The sequence below is a fragment of the Acipenser ruthenus genome, chromosome 7, assembly GCF_902713425.1.
Source record: "Acipenser ruthenus chromosome 7, fAciRut3.2 maternal haplotype, whole genome shotgun sequence".
Classification (NCBI taxonomy): domain Eukaryota; kingdom Metazoa; phylum Chordata; class Actinopteri; order Acipenseriformes; family Acipenseridae; genus Acipenser; species Acipenser ruthenus.
The window spans coordinates 15,538,706-15,558,658 of NC_081195.1; the positions used below are offsets into that span (position 1 = coordinate 15,538,706).

The window sequence follows — 19,953 nt, forward strand, 5'->3', positions numbered from 1 at the left end:
CAACCTAAAAACTTATTGTAAACCCAGTTTAAGAAAGCTGCATGATATCAGTCATCGCGCAAGGCCAAATTGGAACACTAACAGAAACATTTAAATATACCCTCCCATATTTTAATATCAGGTCATTTGAATTTTGAAGGAAAACTTCTCTCCCTGTAAGAAAACTACATGTAAACCCAAACTGCCTGAAAGGTACTACCAAAACGGCATGCCAAAAAGGTGAGACTTATTTTAACTATTTTAAGGAAAATAATAGCTTGATTGCAATATTTAGCCATCAGGTGGCAACAAGTGGAACCTGCTATCTCACTGCTCTCATGAATAAACCACTATGTTTATTAAAGCTTAAAAGAAAACACTACATCAAGTCCTCATTCACATGCAGAAATTCTCTGGCAGTTTAGCATTAGAATCTTAAAAGAAAAAATGCTCAGGACTATCCATGACATCCAAATAATTTATATTACAAGTCATGTCCCCATTGGAACCTATTAGCAGCAACTTCACATAATTTAACTGAGAGTGTAGATCTCACACTCAGAATGCCAAATACACAGCATTTAACATTTTTAAACCACAACATGTCCTATATAAACAGATTAAGTGTGATAATATCAGTTTTTCTTCTGTTTTTTATTTACATTTAATAACCTATAATATGTTTATAAGTGTTCAGTGGTTGCCTCTAATCAAGTTGATTGTATTTCTTATGCACTCTTTGAGTGTATACATTTTTTTCTTATATGAACAATCAAATACTTTTGCTTCTCACATTGTTTAAATAATAGTTGAATAGACAATCTTCCCTTGCAACTAATAAAGCATGAATGCAATACAATACTCACAGTTAAAGTGTAGGTCTGCTGACGTTCTCGATCCACTGGCTGCAGCAACGTCAAGTAGCGGACTATTCCAGACTGAGTCACGGTAAAAACCGTGTTGTAGTCATTTAAGGAAATTCGAACCATGGGGTCTTTTGTCTTTAAAATAGCATTGAGGGAAAAAAAGAATTAATCAAACACAACCAACAGTTGCTATGAAGTTAAGAGACATGCACTATAACATAAATTGACTCAAACATGTGTTTTTTCATGACATAAACTGCAATACATAAATAACTTTGATAGCATTTACAAACGCATCACAATCCTGTAGACCATAAGTTAATTGAAACAGGTAGGGTTTATAATTTAGAATGCTAGTGATTTTGATTTTAATTTAATCAACTACGGCTTAACCTCTTATATAAAATACATCTATGAAAGTATGTTGTTCTACATTTCAACAATTTATTAATAACTAAATCTCCAGGAAAATAACTTTCCTCAGTGATTTAAATATATTTACAGGCTTGAATGCTAAGACATACTGTAAAATCATGTACAGTACATTTATACCTATTTGAATGATGACAACAGAAGAAAAATGCACATGCAAGTTTAGATACTGAGTTTTTTAAGAGCACTGACATTGCTTGAAAGATTTTGAAGAAATTAAAGGAGCACCAGATTGCGGTTTGTTGTCATAGGGTTGATGTTTTTATTAAGTAATGCAACAGAAAACACTTAGGGGTAGATGTAGGGGTAAGTGTTGCGCCTGTCGCAATAGTGGCAAACCAGTTGCAAACGAGTCGGAAGTCTAGGGTGAAATGTGCTAAACATGCGCAATGCTGTTAGCGACTTTTTATGGAATGCTTTGCGGTTCAACCTTAGATGAATATGTAATTATGGGCGTTCCTGCATAAATTCACAAAAAGGGGGCAGATATAGTGCAAATGAGGGTTCACAAATATTATAATGAGATGTATTAAAGCTGCCGACAATTGCGACACTTAAAATTGCATCAATTTGTTCAGAACTCTTGAAAGCACATTTTAAACAGTCACAATCGTTGCTGGCATTTCCCAGGCTGCTTTTTCTGGTGCGTTGGCAGTTGTGCTACTGTATGATTATGAAAAGCTTTTTGCGGGTGAAGTTGGAGGCCCCAACTATAGAATCTGATGGGATTAAACTGCCTTTCATTATATATATATATATATATATATATATATATATACATATATATATATATATATATATATATATATATATATATATACAGCTCTGGAAAAAATTAAGAGACCACTGCAAAATTATCAGTTTCTCTGGTTTTACTATTTATAGGTATGTGTTTGGGTAAAATGAACATTTTTGTTTTATTCTATAAACTACTGACAACATTTCTCCCAAATTCCAAATAAAAATATTGTCATTTAGAGCATTTATTTGCAGAAAATGACAACTGGTCAAAATAACAAAAAAGATGCAGTGTTGTCAGACCTCGAATAATGCAAAGAAAATAAGTTCATATTCATTTTTAAACAACACAATACTAATGTTTTAACTTAGGAAGAGTTCAGAAATCAATATTTTTTTGGAATAACCCTGATTTTCAAGCACAGCTTTCATGCGTCTTGGCATGCTCTCCACCAGTCTTTCACATTGATGTTGGGTGACTTTATGCCACTCCTGGTGCAAAAATTCAAGCAGCTCGGCTTTGTTTGATGGCTTGTGACCATCCAGCTTCCTCTTGATCACATTCCAGAGGTTTTCAATGGGGTTTAGGTCTGGAGATTGGGCTGGCCATGACAGGGTCTTGATCTGGTGGTCCTCCATCCACACCTTGATTGACCTGGCTGTGTGGCATGGAGCATTGTCCTGCTGGAAAAACCAATCCTCAGAGTTGGGGAACATTGTCAGAGAAGAAGGAAGCAAGTTTTCTTCCAGGACAACCTTGTACTTGGCTTGATTCATGCGTCCTTCACAAAGACAAATCTGCCCGATTCCAGCCTTGCTGAAGCACCCCCAGATGAGTCCAATTTTCAGCTTTGCCCAACACCTGGTCATCTAAAGGTTAGACGGAGACCTGGAGAGGCCTACAAGCCACAGTGTCTCGCACCCACTGTGAAATGTGGTGGAGGATCGGTGATGATCTGGGGGTGCTTCAGCAAGGCTGGAATCGGGCAGCTTTGGCATGAATCAAGCCAAGTACAAGGTTGTCCTGGAAGAAAACTTGCTTCCTTCTGCTCTGACAATGTTCCCCAACTCTGAGGATTGGTTTTTCCAGCAGGACAATGCTCCATGCTACACAGCCAGGTCAATCAAGGTGTGGATGGAGGACCACCAGATCAAGACCCTGTCATGGCCAGCCCAATCTCCAGACCTGAACCCCATTGAAAACCTCTGGAATGTGATCAAGAGGAAGATGGATGGTCACAAGCCATCAAACAAAGCCGAGCTGCTTGAATTTTTGCACCAGGAGTGGCATAAAGTCACCCAACATCAATGTGAAAGACTGGTGGAGAGCATGCCAAGACGCATGAAAGCTGTGCTTGAAAATCAGGGTTATTCCACCAAATATTGATTTCTGAACTCTTCCTAAGTTAAAACATTAGTATTGTGTTGTTTAAAAATGAATATGAACTTATTTTCTTTGCATTATTCGAGGTCTGACAACACTGCATCTTTTTTGTTATTTTGACCAGTTGTCATTTTCTGCAAATAAATGCTCTAAATGACAATATTTTTATTTGGAATTTGGGAGAAATGTTGTCAGTAGTTTATAGAATAAAACAAAAATGTTCATTTTACCCAAACACATACCTATAAATAGTAAAACCAGAGAAACTGATAATTTTGCAGTGGTCTCTTAAATTCTTGCTCCCTCAATATGTTCTGCATGTTATAGAATGTTTTTGAGTCACAATACCAGCTTAAAGCATAAATGAACTGACTACTGAATTCTAAAACTTGTTTCTTTTACTTTGCCTAATACAGCAGTCTCTGCATATAGGAACACCTCCTAAGAGAACACTTCGCCTCAGAGAACACCCTTGTGGTGAAACTGATTTTTCCTATTGCAAATGCTTCGCCTAAAAGAACAGGAACTTCTCTTAAATGAACACCTTTTTGGCACCTCTAGCGATTAGTTCACAACTGATACAGTACTGTTTTGTAACCTGATAATCATATTCATCAAACTTAAATTCAATCTTTCCAGAACCGGCATCTTATCATTCCCTCATTTTATATTCTGATTTCCACGTGTGCACCTCATCGCTACAAAATGGCATGTAAACAAACACCGAAACGCGCCGCTGTTTCTATTGCTACAAAACGTTGGAAATGAACCTCAATCAGATACAAGTCGAGAGCAATTTGATGTTTTCCATACTAGTGAGTTGCTTCACCATTCTGTTAAATAATTTTGTGCGTGTCTTGGAAATTGCTCCTGTATAGGTATTCATAATTAATCTAGAGCTGCTGCTGCATTTTTTAAGGTGTGTAGGGGTGCTGTGTTACTGTAGTTTGACACTTAGTTTATTACATTTGTCTGTCTGTTACTTTATTATCATAGCTTATTAACATACCCTTGCCTTTTGCTTTTTTCTTATTCTGTTCATTTCATATGTTGATGCACGTGCATCATGACAAGTAATACATATTTATTTATTGATTCATATTGTGTCTTAAAGAACACTTTGGCTAAGAGAACACTTTGCTTGCTTCTTGGAGGGTGTTCTCTGAGCCGGAGACTACTGTAACATGAACTTAATAAAAAGCAACCCCACAACTGTAGTCGGTTATGGTTTTATTCATATGATTATTAGAAGCTCTAAGAATGCACACGAACAAGTAACTTGTTGAGTGTGTCAAGAAAATAGAAGCTTTCATGCAAACAATTACAATTCAAGACCAATGGGAAAAAACAGAACTCAAAACAGACAAGTTTACACCACGAAAAAAAGGAAAATCAAACTCCACACTTCTAGTTTGTATAGAACTACCATACTCCCTAATACCTACAGGCTTGGCACCTAGTGCAAGCTAAAATAAAACAAAAGACAGAAATAAGCATGGTGTGATTGAACATTCTGGAAACACTTTCTTACAGGCTTTCAGAACAAGATCACACAGAATGATTTGAACCCTACTGTAAACTCTAATGGCAACATAATAACTTTAACAGGCATTTTCACTGGTTGTATTTGTAATGTATGTTTAAAGGTCTATTGAAAAGCATCTGCATAATTCACCCTGGGTAAAGGTGTCTGCTAAGAAATAAATAACAACAATAATAATAATAATAATAATAATAATAATAATAATAATAATAATAATAAAATAAAGTTATTACAGTAGACAAACTTGTTATCAAAGTGTATTGACAAGGAGTCTTTTTCAATATCAATGATGTGTTTAAAAAGACTCCTTGAGGAGAAATTTATTTGGTTAACCTATACCCCACTGGGATAAGTAACAGCTGGATTTTTTTAACCACTTAAACCAGGATAACCGCAGGTAGGTAGTTGATGTAATCCAGGGTAACTCCCCTTGCTGTAACATTCCTATATCTGTGGGGTACAGGTTAATAAATGTGTTTTAAGCTATGATTAAATTTAGAAGCATACTGTCAGTCCAACAATATAGAAAGATGAAACATCTAATATAAAACTAAGAATCTTAAGAATGGCATCCATTGAATCAAACAATTGCTAAAATGATGAGATCAGAATTCACCCAAATCTGTGCACAGGCATCTCTCTCTCTCTCTCTCTCTCTCTCTCTCTCTCTCTCTCTCTCTCTCTATATATACATATATATATATATATATATACTGCTGTGCAAAAGTCTAGAAAGAAGAGAAGCATTGAACTGAGAACAGAACTGGCAGAAGGCACAGGTGTGGTTGTCCATCAAATCAACAGTACGAAGGTCACTCTTGAAATCAGGACTCAAAGGATGTGTTGCAATAAGAATACCTCTGTTAAAAAGGGTAACAAGACTCAAAGGCTAAAATATACACAAGAACACAGAAATTGGACTATGGAACAATGGTCAAAGGTGCTTTGGACTGTTGATGGATGGACAATGACACCTGCGCCTTCTGTCAGTTAAGTTGTGAATTCAACGCTTGTCTTCTTTCTATTCCTTAAGGATACTATCTTCAAGTATTGCTAATCCTTGTTAGATAGCTTTTTGGGTCTTCCAGTCCTGGGTTTGTCAATTACAGATTATGTTTCTCTGTACTTGTTGATTATGCTTTGGATACCACACCTTGAAAATCAAGTGATGCGAACTATTTCACTCAATGTTTTTCCTTCTTTATGCGAGTCAAGGTTGTTATAATAGTAGAAAACACAAGTGGAGGCTTTGAGTAAATTGTTGATGCTCATAATGCATCAGAGTAGAAAAATACAACATGTCTAAGACTTTTGCACAGCAGTGTATATATATTGTGTATACTGTATTTAGTATTTGGCAGTGAAAGTGCACTGTATGTGGTTGTCAGGGAAACTTATGAAGACTGGTTTAGCAAAAAAAAACATCTTGAAATATGCTCAAGCTAACCAGCGTGGCTCCAATGAACACTCTGCTCTGTTACCAGTAAAATGTCATTGTAAATTACAAATTCCATTGGGAATTGTATCCCTTATTAGTTTGGAGTAAAGGCTACTTCAGCTCAATATAATAATAATAAAAGAATCTTACTAATTAAGTGGTTCTATGTACTAATTAAGGCTCTGTCCACACTACATAACCTCAAGAACCGTACTCAAAACTGTTCTAATTAATACAGCTCAAAGCGTCCACACTGAAGTACTGTTTCATGTTTAGTCGGGCTTAATGCATCCACACACTATTAGAATAGTTTGGTTACAGTTCCTAGCAGCACAATGAACAGTGGAAATTAATACGATAGTATCCCACCATGCACTGTATTTTATTTTAAAATAATGTGTAATTCCCCATATGATTATATTGCTAAAGAGAATATAACAAGTATTTTGGAAAAAAGTAAATGCGAACACACACACACACACACACACACACACACACACACACACACACACACACACACACACACACACACAAGTTTGAAGTTTTCGGGTTTTATTTTTAATCAGGTGACACCCCTTTAAACAAACTGAGCTGATTCTGTTTCATAATTAAACTCAGAAAAAAAATGTTAATTACAAAACAATCTTTGTTTTTACCTTCATATCTTCCCTGAGACTATTTCTGGTCCCCTTAATTTTATTTCAAACAGAGCTGACAAATTACGTGAATTGTTAATCCCTGATCCTACTTTTAACTCGCATTTCATTTTTGTAGTCGCCTAATTTAACGTTGTGCTTTTGTTATTTTCCCCACTAGATTAACAAAGATGTCCTGACAGATTTTTTTAAGCATAAAAATGAATACCTAGTGCAGAGTGTACACTGATAGCAAGTCCTTCAGGCGCCTGTTCTGAATATTTTGCCAAACATACCACAAAGCATTTTGGGATATTGGAGGATACACAAAAAATGTAGTTCGGTATTACAGCGTCCACACTTCTGATAAACCGCACTACCTGATGCGATCTGAGGTGGTCTCGAATCCGGTTCTTGGGTACTGTATTAAACGCCACACAGTGTGGATGCAAACTGTATTTAGCACTTTTAAGATGGCTTACAGGCAACTAATACGGTTTAAAGGCATAGTGTGGACAGGGCCTAAATGGGATTACAGTAAATGCATAATACTTAATTAAAGCTATGTCTCCTAAATATAGATGCTGGTAATAACATTTAAATATCCTGGATCCTCTGACTGCAGTTAGATAATTTAGTACATAATGTATTAGGTTATTTGGTAATGAGGTTTGAATATACATCAAACATACCATATCCTCACAGGAGTGAAAAATAATCTTCAATGTCACGTTTTCAATAAGACACCTTAATTATTTTTTTCCCCAAAAAACACCATGTTTTACATTTTAATGTAATGGGTTTCAAGAAGCTGGATGTTGCTTTATATCCAATTTTCATTTGACTTGAATACCCATTAAAGAAATGCACATGTTCAAAATATGATTTTATTAGCAACTAAGTAATATTAATTCCACCATAAAAACAGATTAGAGAACTCAACATCTATTGTACCACAGGATACATTCATATGAATACATTTGCATCTTATTGTGAAACATTTATTAAATGTTAAACGTTATAATACATTTATTACACATGTTTAGTCAAATAATTCTCACCTCTTCTATGTCGTTATCCAAAGCGATTATGTTAAGCGGTGCTGTAAGATTCCCACTGTTTGAGATTGTTGTGCCCACCGGGGCTGACTCAATGATGTATCCTTGATAAGTCGAAAATTCAAAGTATGGGGCTTGATTATTTTCATCGAGGACTTCTACATGTAAATTAGCAAATGCTGGGAGTGGATGTCCATTGTCTTGCTCTGCCTAGAAAAATAAAATGCATATATATATATATATATATATATATATATATATATATATATATATATATATATATATATATATATATATATATAATGATGAAGCTTTGACATGGTTTGGGACACATATCGATTGTCAAAAATAATGAGCTCCCCTGTTTAAACCACATGGTTGAGCCTCTACCTTCTGTTGCAATTTCCTTTCTCCTCCACCTTTGCAATGGCTTACCTGGGCCAAATTAATTCATATTTAAAAAGAAATACCTTGTGAATACACCATGTAAAATGAGTTACATCCCTAGCTCCTTTGATAAAGATCATTTTATGCAGAAAAATTGTATCTAACTTTCCTCAACAGTGAAATTGACATTAACATGATAGCACATTCACAATAACTGGCCCCCAGGTGGTGCCATTGCTGGATAAAAAAAGAATCCCAATAGAAACATCATTAAATGGTTAATCAATTAGTTAAGGTGAGGGAACACCCCCTGAATTACCAAAGCAGGCAACAGGGACCTAATCTTTTTTATTTACAGCATTCTCTATAAAAACCTACCAAAGATAATAATGATCAGAGAGGAAATGATTGCAAGCATTATTGATCAGAGAGGAGATAGCTGACTATATCATCAAAACTTTCTGGGTTATGTATTTCTTTGTTGAATTTATTCTGAGATAACACCTTGCCCAGGACTACAATCCCACTCCAGAGATGATGCGTTTCTAAGGCAACTAAGTGAAACAAAGTAATATTTCATATCAAAAGGATAAAAGAAAGTTTATAATGACAAATAATCACTTTAAAAATATAAATATAACATTTGTTTTCTTTTTCATTTCATAAATAATAAAAGTACGCTGCAGTGTTTTCATTTAATCCTGGGCTCCTGACTCGTGAGTAAAGACAAGACAACACACTGCAACCACGTGAATCAGTCACAATATATATATAGGGCTTTCGAGAAAAAAATACCACAAGCACCTAACTGACTTTTGGCAAGTTGTCAGACCAGGGGTAAATGACGAGTCTTATTCAAACTCGGCCCAGCCCTTTACCCTGTAGGGGATGTGGGTCCTAAAATGTTAGTATTGCTGTAAGAACCTTGGGGACCACTTTTACAAATTTTGTGAAACACTTTTGGTTTCAAGTCCCCCCACTGGTCATTATCCCCCTATGAAATTTTAATTTTTGGTATTTCTACCATGTTTAGGCTGAAATAACTCAATATCTATCCAAAAATATCACCCAAAGATATTTTTGGATAGATATTGGTGAGATCCACAATAATCAAGCAAACCATTTTGGTATTCAGGGATTTTGGCTAAAGTACCACATAGCCCTAACCGAACTGGCGTTATTCTTCAATTTTGCATTGTCTGGGGTTACATCTAGAGTAAAAAGTGACAGGGTGTGCTTCCAGTGGCAGTAGCTTGGAGCTGAGGGGTTATGAACTTGCGTGTGGAACTTAGATGTCTTTGTCACAGTGACAGTAATCTTGGCAAACTTTAGGTGTTTTTAGTTAGCGTTTTTAATTTTGAGTGCATTATTATAATGCACCAAAATCCATACATTATTATTCAAAATTTTCTCTTACCAAATAACATTCAATGACATTTTCTACAAGAAAGCATTTGCAAAAAAAATCACATCTTAACAAGATATATTTAATTTTGTAATATGTGCCTGTGATGAGTCAAAGGAGTTTCGGTCTGTAATTCAGCCTCTCGACAGTAGAAGGCATCAAACCAACTCGGGACTTTCCTTACCAAGGTCTCGTGACCATGACGAAAGTCATCTTTATGAGGGGCGGAAGTGCGAGTATGTAAATTCCGACCACTGGAGTCAAGAGAGTTATAAGGACACTTGTCAGTTGGGGATTGGTGTTTCACTGACTACAGGGGCGGGGCGTTGCATACTAAAGGGAACGTGCTACTGTGATCGGGGTTGGTCATAAAAAGCATAGGCGGGGTGACTAGGCTGGAGGGAGAGACGAGGCATTGGCTTGTTTGTTTTCATTTTGTCAGCACGGGGCGGAATACACATTAACATTTTCTTTTCTGTTTTATCCCTTTTTATGTCCGGGGATATCGTGAGGAGGACTAAGGAGTTTCCGAACCCTTCTTTTTACCATTATTCCCGCACCCCCTCCCTCACGCCATTCTTTTTTCATTTTGTTTTATTTTATCGTGTAACGAATAATATTAATAAAACAACTTTTATTTTGTTGCACGTAAATTACTGTCTGGACATTCCATTATTACTCACACGCCTCACAGTGCCTGCGACAGAGACAGAATGATTCTTGGTGATAAATCTCCCTCCCGACGTGAGGGCGTTGTATAAAGGGAACAGAGTGCCCTGGACTGGATGGCCTGACAATTAATTCCCAGAGTTAGGTGGAAGGCGGCCATCTAGAAAGGGGGCACAACTGCAGTACATAAAGTCATTGCCCCAGAGTGAAAGCGATGTGGCAACAGCGGATTGGAGGAGAGACGGCTGCACTCGCTAAGCAAGGGGGCGTGACTGAAGGCACAAAAGGGGACGTGGCTAGGTGATCTGTTCCTTTTAACGGTTAAGAGCGAACCACTGAAGTACGAGTGTAAAAGTGTTTTCTTTGTTTTGTCGTGTCTAAAAATCTACTTGTTTGTTATTATTAGATGGCTAACATGATCCGGAGCTGTCGCTACAGGCCAGCACTAAACCCGGACAACACTGCACCACTGTACCACTAATAAATTGTATTACACCACGAGCACAATAATAATCACTCTGGACTTGTGAACATGTGTCTTTGTGTGTGTGTTCTACTGTGTTTATTATTTACGAACTGTGTTATTATTTCGGGACTGCAACACAGTGTTTTGGAGCAGTGCAATACACATTGCTGTGCATTGCCTGTGTATTACCTGGGATTATTCTTCACCAGACCAGGATTACAAATAAACATAATATCTGGACCATGAACTTTGTTGTTTGTCTTCTGTTATGTAATCACATCACCTCTACACCTGTGCACTGCAAACCACTTTACCACAGTGCAATACTAATTATATAAAGTATCAGCCAACACATTTGTCTATCTATTTCATTTTGCATGTTTTTAAATTTCCGAATGGCATGGTGATTTCATTTCTCTTCTAACTCATTAGCTGCAGTTCCCAGAGAAGGTCAGGCTAGCAACATCAACACGCTCTCACTGATTCAGAGAGGATCTGAATGGGATTAACAGACATGTGCCAGATCATTAAGTCACTGTCCTTGTTTGTGTTTCTTTCAGCAATTTAATCTAAGGATCGACATGAGAGAAAGAAAAACTGCTTTCTGACTCCTCAGAAAATCTAAAGAAAATGAACTCTGTCCCCAAATGGTAGACTACTTAATACTCTGCCATTTATTCAACATCGATGGCAAATTGTGTTTCATCAGCATCTATAGACCTTGGAGTCTTCTCAGCAGATATTTGTTGATGTTACCACAGTCACTATAAAAAAGGAGGTTCTGTCTCCCCTGAGATACACCTGAATGTGACTCACAAAATCTTATATTTCAAACGAAAATGCCCTCAAATGATCACATGTAACTAGCTATCAGGACACAGAGGTCGTGTCCTCGATTGTTTTTTGTATCTTAAATACTGATTTTCATGTCAAAATTGTGGTAAAGTACAAAAGACTCTTTAATTTTCTCTGTTGGTTTGACATGCAACATAGATTTGGATGTTGAATAGTAAATACCAAGCAGTCATATAAATACTGTCAGCTATAGAAACCTAAGCTTGACCTCAGTAGAATGTCAGCTCTGGACCTGCATATGGCCTGTATTTCTTGCTTCTTTCTTAGATTAAAGTTGTATAAATCATGGTATTCACAGCACATACACAGAAAGTCCCTGCCAATATACTTTATTCATGACTATACTATTTCCATTTCAAACCAAGCCAGACTTTCTGCAACACCATTTTCCTGTATTGCTGCCAACAAATGATGGCTTATTACCTTTCAAACACAATTCTATATTTTTTTTGCTCAGCGGATTTCAGAATTTCTGTGGCCAATGGACTTTTCTTTACAGATCAGAACTTCCACTGCCTCAGCAAGATTGTCTCAAAATGTTACAGGTCACCCAACCATCCTAATGCAGATTTCGTATTTCTGCCTGTATGAATTGCATTAAAGCAGTCACTTACATACAGAACCAAAGCATCTTTTGTAGGTTATTACAATGAACTCTACAAGACAAGAGAAAAAAAAATGCAAAAGCATCTGAAATTACCTTAATAACCAAATCAAATTTCTGGTATAAATCCCTGCTGACTGGCTTGAGGAGGCGAAGTTCTGCGGTTGTCTCATTTAAACTGAAATAGTTTATGTAATTTTCAGGGGTTCCTAGAAAGAAGCAGATTTTAATAAAAATGTATGCATGGTTGTTTCAATTTTAAATACTTATTTTGTATCAATTCCCTAGTTGTTTACAAGAAACCATATATAAAGGCACAAGTACACACTCCCCACAGAACAGACGATGCCTGAGAAACTAAACTTTTGACTATGCTTGGTTTGATCTATTATTTAAAACTGTGTTTTTCTTACAGAAAAATCTCAATGTCATGAAGTAATATTCTTTTGTTCTTGTTGTCCACATTTTGATAAATACATGTTGGTATTCCTAAAATTTTCAGACTGTTATTAACAGTCAAGATAAGAAAAGTTTACCCTTAAAGTTTTCTGAATAGGGAACGTCATGATTTATTTAACAGACCAGCATGCTGAACAGCCTGTCTAAAAGTAAGAATTAAATGTATTCAATAGTTTGGAAAAACAGTACTAAAGCTAGCAAAGTATATGGGAAAATAAATATAAAACACTAGCAAGAATCTGAGGGTATTATTTAAAAAGACTGTTGTCTAACATGCTGTAAAGCATGTTCCCCAATCTGCGCTATACTACTAAATAATAAACTGTGTGTACTACGTTAGGGTCCACCAGTTGAAAACTACTGAACACAGTCTGGTGTGCTCTAGTGGCAGAGGAATGTGTTAATGCATTCAAACCTAGCAATTCTACTGCCTATGTACAGGACTGATTATCTAATGTTGCTTTCACAGTAAACCGTTCCCCTACAAAGCCTGACTGAATATTGAAGTGTGAACGATTGCAGATGACAGCGTGTTTGACAGGTACCCACCAACAAGGATGGAGTAAAGAATGCCTGGTCGATCAGAGGGTGGCTGGATGTTTCTGTCTTGATCAACAGCTTGAATTGTCGGAGTGACATTAACTGGGTTTATTCTGGTCTGAAATGAGATTGTATACATAATGTTATAGACATCACAGATGTATACATCTGATACAGCATTTTTATATGGCTGGAAAAAAAAACAACCATATGAATGTTGAGGTTGAGAAATCCACAATAACATTTTTACCCATAAACAATTGGTGTGCATTGAATTTGTATATTTTACCTAATTGATACAGGTTGTTTACAAAGTCAGTTGATCCATTTGAAATACTGCTAACAAAAATATTACACTCTGTTTAAGATTTCCTTTTCCGGGGCTCCCAAGTGGCGCATCCAGTAAAAGCACTTGCGTAGAGTGCCGGAAGCGCCCTATAGTCTGGATGTCGCGAGTTCGAGTCCAGGCTATTCCTTTGCCGACCGAGGACGGGAGCTCCCAGGGGGCGGCGCTCAATTGGCCGAGTGTCACCCGGGGGGAGGGAGGGTTAGGTCGGCCAGGGGGTCCTCGGCCGGGCGCCTGCGGGCTTGCCTGTAAGCTGCCCGAGAGCTGCGTTGTCCTCCGACGCTGTAGCTCTTGGGTGGCTGCATGGTGAGTCCGCAGTGTGAAAAAAAGCGGTTGGCTGATGGCACACGCTTTGGAGGACAGTGTGTGTTCGTCTTTGCCCTCCCGAGTCAGCACAGGGGTGGTAGCGGTGAGCTGAGCATAATAAAATAATTGGCCATTCCAAATTGGGAGAAAATAATAAAAATAATTGGCAACGACTAAATTTATATATATAAAAAAAAAAGATTTCCTTTTCAACCATAAAACTTTAAGAAAATATTTGTGGTCATATTAAGCAGTTCCCGCAATACTACTTTAGTTGCTGTTTTTAGGCTCTGATGTGAATCACCTTATTGGGATGACCTGATAATCATAACCACTACTGCCTTGCACGTTGTACAACATGTTTCTAAATTATCATTATTCTTTCATGAATAACTCGATTCAATTCACCTATAATTTGCTTTGGAAGTGATAGAATTTAAATTTGCTGATGATTTTGGTCAAACGTGACATTGGTTAAATTGGAGAACACGGCTAAAGCAAAAAATTTTATGAAAAACAGTCAATGAGAAAGATCAAGACAAAGCAAATTGGACATATAATACTGTAATAATACTTGGACTAATACACACTGTATCATGTAATGTCCTACTCCTATACAGTATAAGGGCATTTAATTTTATAATTATTTTGACCATTTTTGCTTGAGCAAATGTTTTAAATAAGTTAAGGAAAACATCAACACTACAACATTTGTTAGAAGCTCATGTACTTATAAAGATCAGATTACATTATAGGCTTCCAAACATTCCAATGTTAACTGCTACTTAACGAGCATATCTCAAATGAACTTGCAGATAAATACTACCTGTCTCTGATGGCCATTTAGTAGACATTGCATGAAGTCACTCACTTGTTATCCTCATTATTATTATTTAATTGTGGTACCAATCTTATCTGGAGGTCAAGTTAACTGTGTGTGCTTTGGGAGGCATGAAGCTGATATACTTGGTCAAACGCAAGGTCTATACAATATATTGCTAAAAAGATTCATGCAGGGCAGGGCTAACACAGTTTTCACTTTAAAAAAACATTGTCAGAAAATCTGAAACTCTTCAATCACCCTTCACGACACTGGTAAGCCTGAGTGCTCTACAGAACTGTTTTAAGACAGATTTGAAATGCCATTTATCCAGGGAAGTCCTGGCTTACAAGCTTGACTGCCACTTCATAATGGATGAGTTATGGTGAAATAACTTGAAGGACCTATCCACTATAGGTTGCTGTTTATTTCTAGCACCATCACAACAACTCAATTTCCAATCAATCTTTTATGGTTTTACCAGGCAGAGCAAACACTAAGATTCCAATTCTCATTTTTTCAAGGAAGGCCAGAAGGATACCAACATCACACAATGGCAGTTGATTACACTAAGCAATATCATTGTTTTATACAAAGAACATTTAGAATAAAACCATTCAATAAATACTAATGCAGGAAAAAGCTCAGAAACATGTTATTATTCACAATGGAGGGGCAGTAGTTCACAAACCCCCTGGTCATCTGTAAGACCCCATGGGTACATATTTTGGTGCCAATATAATATTTAGATCATATTTTCTATATATATATATATATATATATATATATATATACAGATCCAGCGTGGAAGCAGAGTGAGCAGCCAGTGATTCCCGAGTCAGAGACGGAACAGGCAGCGACGTGACTCATCGGCAGCAGATCCAGTGTGTGAGCGGTGAGGAATCAATTCCCGAGCCGGAGACGGAACAGCGGCGGGTCCCGAGTCAGAGAGTGAACGGCGCCAGTGCGGTTCTCATCAGCAACAACACATAATAAAATAATATAACTAAAAACACCACATCCATCAAAGACATCCAACTATAATGTGTAATTATACTAGCAGAATTCATGATCTGCCGTGATTGACATAGATGGAGGATAGACCATGAACGTTCATAGAATACTGTAATTATAATATGAAACACCCAGGAGCCCCCTCCATAAATGTTCCTAGTGTATTGTTATTGCATATCAAGTACAATGTACAGAAAATAATGTGTTTAAACCTTAAATAAATAACTGAATTCTGCTTAGTATTGGGGCGTAAGTTGGAACAGTGAGATTTGTCTGGTCATTCTGTTGTTGGATTTGGATGCATGGAAGAGAGATTCCAAAATGAGGGAGGCTGTGTGGTCCAGTGGTTAAAGAAAATGACTTGTAACCAGGAGGTCACTGGTTCAAATCCCACCTCAGCCACTGACTCATTGTGTGACCTTAAGCAAGTCACTTAACCTTCTTGTGCTCTGTCTTTTGGGTGAGACGTAATTCCAAACTCTGCAGCTGATGCATAGTTCACACACCCTAGTCTCTGTAAATCGCCTTGGATAAAGGCATTTGCTAAATAAACAAATAATAATAATAATAAAAAATGAGACCTGGTAAAAAGAATATTCATTCAGAACCACCAAATGATTTGATGATAGATCTCTCAACGCTTGTATAAATAATACTAATGTACACAGTAATAACTGAACATGCTCAAGTAACATATCCATCACCACAGATTTTTTTTTTTCTTCTTCCTACCTCCCTTGTCATTATTTTCCCTTCGCAAATTGGTTTGTAAAATAAAAAGGTTGACCTAATTTCATAGGGTTTATTCTCTTTTCAAAGCTAATCCTAATCCACTGTATAATTACCAACCCAATGACTACATCAAATTAGATTAACTCCTTCTTCTGCACATCTCTCTTCACTCATGGTGATATATTGTTTTGCAAGAATACTTTTTTAAGAAATTATTATATACACGGAGGCATGGTGGTGCAGTGGTTAAAAAAAGGGGCTTGTTACCGTGAGGCCCCCGGTTCAAACCCCAGCTCAGCCACTGACTCACTGTGTGTGACCCTGAGCAAGTCACCTCTCCGTCCTTCGGATGAGACGTAAAACCGTAAGGTCCTATTGTAAGTGAGTCTGCAGCAGCAGTTGTTGATGATGCGTCTGTTAAATGACTAATTATTATTTATCAGACGCCTTTATCCAAGGTGACTTACAGAGACTAGGGTGTGTGAACTATGCATCAGCTGCAGAGTCACTTACAACTACATCTCACCCGAAAGACGGAGCACAAGGAGGTTAAGTGACTTGCCCAGGGTCACACAATGAGTCAGTGGCTGAGGTGGGATTTGAACCGGGGACCTCCTGGTTACAAGCCCTTTTCTTTAACCACTGGACCACACAGCCTCCTAAATAATAATAATAATAATAATAATAATAATAATAATAATAATAATAATAATAATAATAATAATAATAATAATAATAATAATAATAATAATAATAATAATGGGGTGTGTAGGAAACTATTTTTTGCAAATAAATTAATGTTGATTGGCCAAGCCCATGTGCTGTGCATTGTATGTTTCATGACTTCAGTTATTAAAGATGAAAGTGGAGCATTTTGAGAATATACATACACATTCCTCAGTTTAATTCTCTTTGACAGCCAAGATTATCCTTCTGTGCAGCAAAATTCTTCAAATTGTTTTGTGGTTTGGGTTGGGTTGTTAATTCCACATCTATATTTTACTTTTTATCAGAAATAAAATGCTGTACTTATAGTATAGTTTTAAACATAAGTACTATTAACAATTTCTGTCAACTGTTTAGATTTAAAAAATAAATAAATAAACAAAAGATGTAGGTGAGTAGGAGAGTTTGGAAGAAAAAAAAAAGCTTTCTTGATTAATACTCAGGAGACTAAAATCCCAAATAACAACTAAGCTCTTCTTGACAGGGACATTCATAGTGAGTGAAGCTAGGTTTTTATTGTTACAATTAATTAGAGGAAAGTCCTCAGAGACCAGTGATGTATTGCATGGCAGGATTCTTCATGACTTGGTCCCCTGAAGCAGGTTCTGTCACAGTTAAACACACACATTTTTCAGAGAACAGTGATTTGATTATAATGAACATAAGTGTTCTTTTTAATCTTTTTCATTAGCACTGCGCTAAGAAGACTTTAATTCTGGAAAACAAGTATTTCAGCAGTGCTGAGTTGCACACAGTGATATAAAGCAAATGGCAACTTTAACTAAAAAATGTGGTCTATGTTTTTAAATGTATGGATGTTCCAGACTACACATGGGAGGAACCTCTGCCCTCTGCATGTCTGTATGCCTGGGTTGCAGTTGTTTGCTTTCAACCAATCAAAGAAAATCAAAGAGAATCAACCAATCAATTCAGTTTTGGAAATACTGTCACCATCTTTTTAACGTTGTGTTATTTTAACTATATCTATTTTGAAAGACGTATAATATTCCATTACTATACTATTTTAAATGTAAATATCCAAAATGGATCCCCAATTCTCAAAAGATACATTCTGGTTCCACACTACAAATACAATGAAAAACGTGAATTGTGTTTTTGTGAACAAAAAACAATACAAAAATATCAAAAGTAATTTTTGAAACTTTGTTTCAGTGTCCTGTTTTCTATTTATGCATTCATAGTGCGAGTAGTGGAAGTGATCACTCCCAGTATAAATAGCTTCAACCCCTCTACCCACGTGCAAAAGCTCATTGCGTTCCATCGACTCGTTCTGGTATTGTTTTATCCCAAAGAAAGACTACAAAGAAGGCGGCTGACAAAAAAATGCAATTAAAAAGAAACTAGATAACATATAGCCTAATGTGTTCAAAAATAAACAACAGATTGTCCTATACACACTGTGCCATCACCCTTATCATAAATGCTCTTTGAAAAGTAATACTGAAACTTTTTCTTTTTTACACAACAGCAGCAGTAAGAAATACAAATTAAATTAAACGTAGAACCACTAATAATTTTCCTATTTACCTATTTTTTTACAGTTTCAATTTCGTCCTGTTCAAGACATTTTAAAATTAATATCGGGTCCATTTATAATTCTGAAGATTAGTATTTAATTATGTTTGCTAGATATCAATCAACCCACTTAGCCAATTATTCCAGTGTGATTCGGTCATTTTTCCTGTGACCCAACTGGGAATAGTCATTTTGTCATTTAACAAGATGGCTCTGTGTATGAATGAACTGCCTATTAGAAAAGTAGCATTGTGTCAAAGCTGTGGAGTGCTGTGCAGCTAAAATTCCCTGATAACCAGCCAGTAGAAAAAACTTGTTTGTGCAACACTATTTAAAGGCTTATAAAAGGATATGTGTATATAAATAAGACAGATTACAAAACAGTGCCTCAAATCTCAATCAAGACCAGATAAGCATTTCAGGGAGCAACTTTACCCTCCATCACAAGAGGCCTGTAACATGCACTTTTGTCTGGGTTTTTAATTTATGTGACTGTCCTCTGAATACGTTCAAGGTTCTCTTCTCTGCAACGACACATTTTACATTTAAATTAGTAACAGTTTATATTAATCAGTGTCACCACTCTAAGTACTGAAGCTGAATGTGTAAAACTAATTACCTGTGAATTCACGTTCATGTCATTTTTGCCTTTTCATGCTTCACTTGTTTGTAGTAGCATTTACCTTTCTGGTAATCTTACCAGAAGGGTGCACACTGAGGGCAGACCGTTTATAAAACCATTCAAAATCATTGGAAACACAACATTACAGCTTTGGCAAAAAGTTTTGCATCACCTAAAAGTCGAATGAAACCTGCTGAATGTTATGTTATGTTAACATATTTAATTACATACCGCTCTGTAGTTTTCCATAAATCTAACATGAAATACTGTACTGCTATTATGGCTTCCGGTAGACTTTTGCGATATCATTGTGTAGTTTATTTGATTACATGGTGTTAAATAAGATATCTAAATGATGTTCAAATAGTTATGTTCAAAAATTCGAAGTGGTGC

The 19,953-nt window shown here is 36.5% G+C and overlaps 1 protein-coding gene across 1 annotated transcript in view; it reads right to left on the bottom strand.

The window, feature by feature from the left end:
- Positions 1-19,953, bottom strand: part of LOC117415686 (protocadherin-15-like) — a 217,910-nt gene that overhangs the window by 83,818 nt on the left and 114,139 nt on the right. Inside the window, exons 10-13 of the mRNA XM_059026442.1 lie at positions 13,468-13,576; positions 12,556-12,668; positions 8,077-8,283; positions 846-980 (exon numbers count right to left, since the gene is read on the bottom strand). Coding sequence (XP_058882425.1) covers positions 846-980; positions 8,077-8,283; positions 12,556-12,668; positions 13,468-13,576 — 564 coding nt within the window. The remainder of the gene's footprint in view (positions 1-845; positions 981-8,076; positions 8,284-12,555; positions 12,669-13,467; positions 13,577-19,953) is intronic.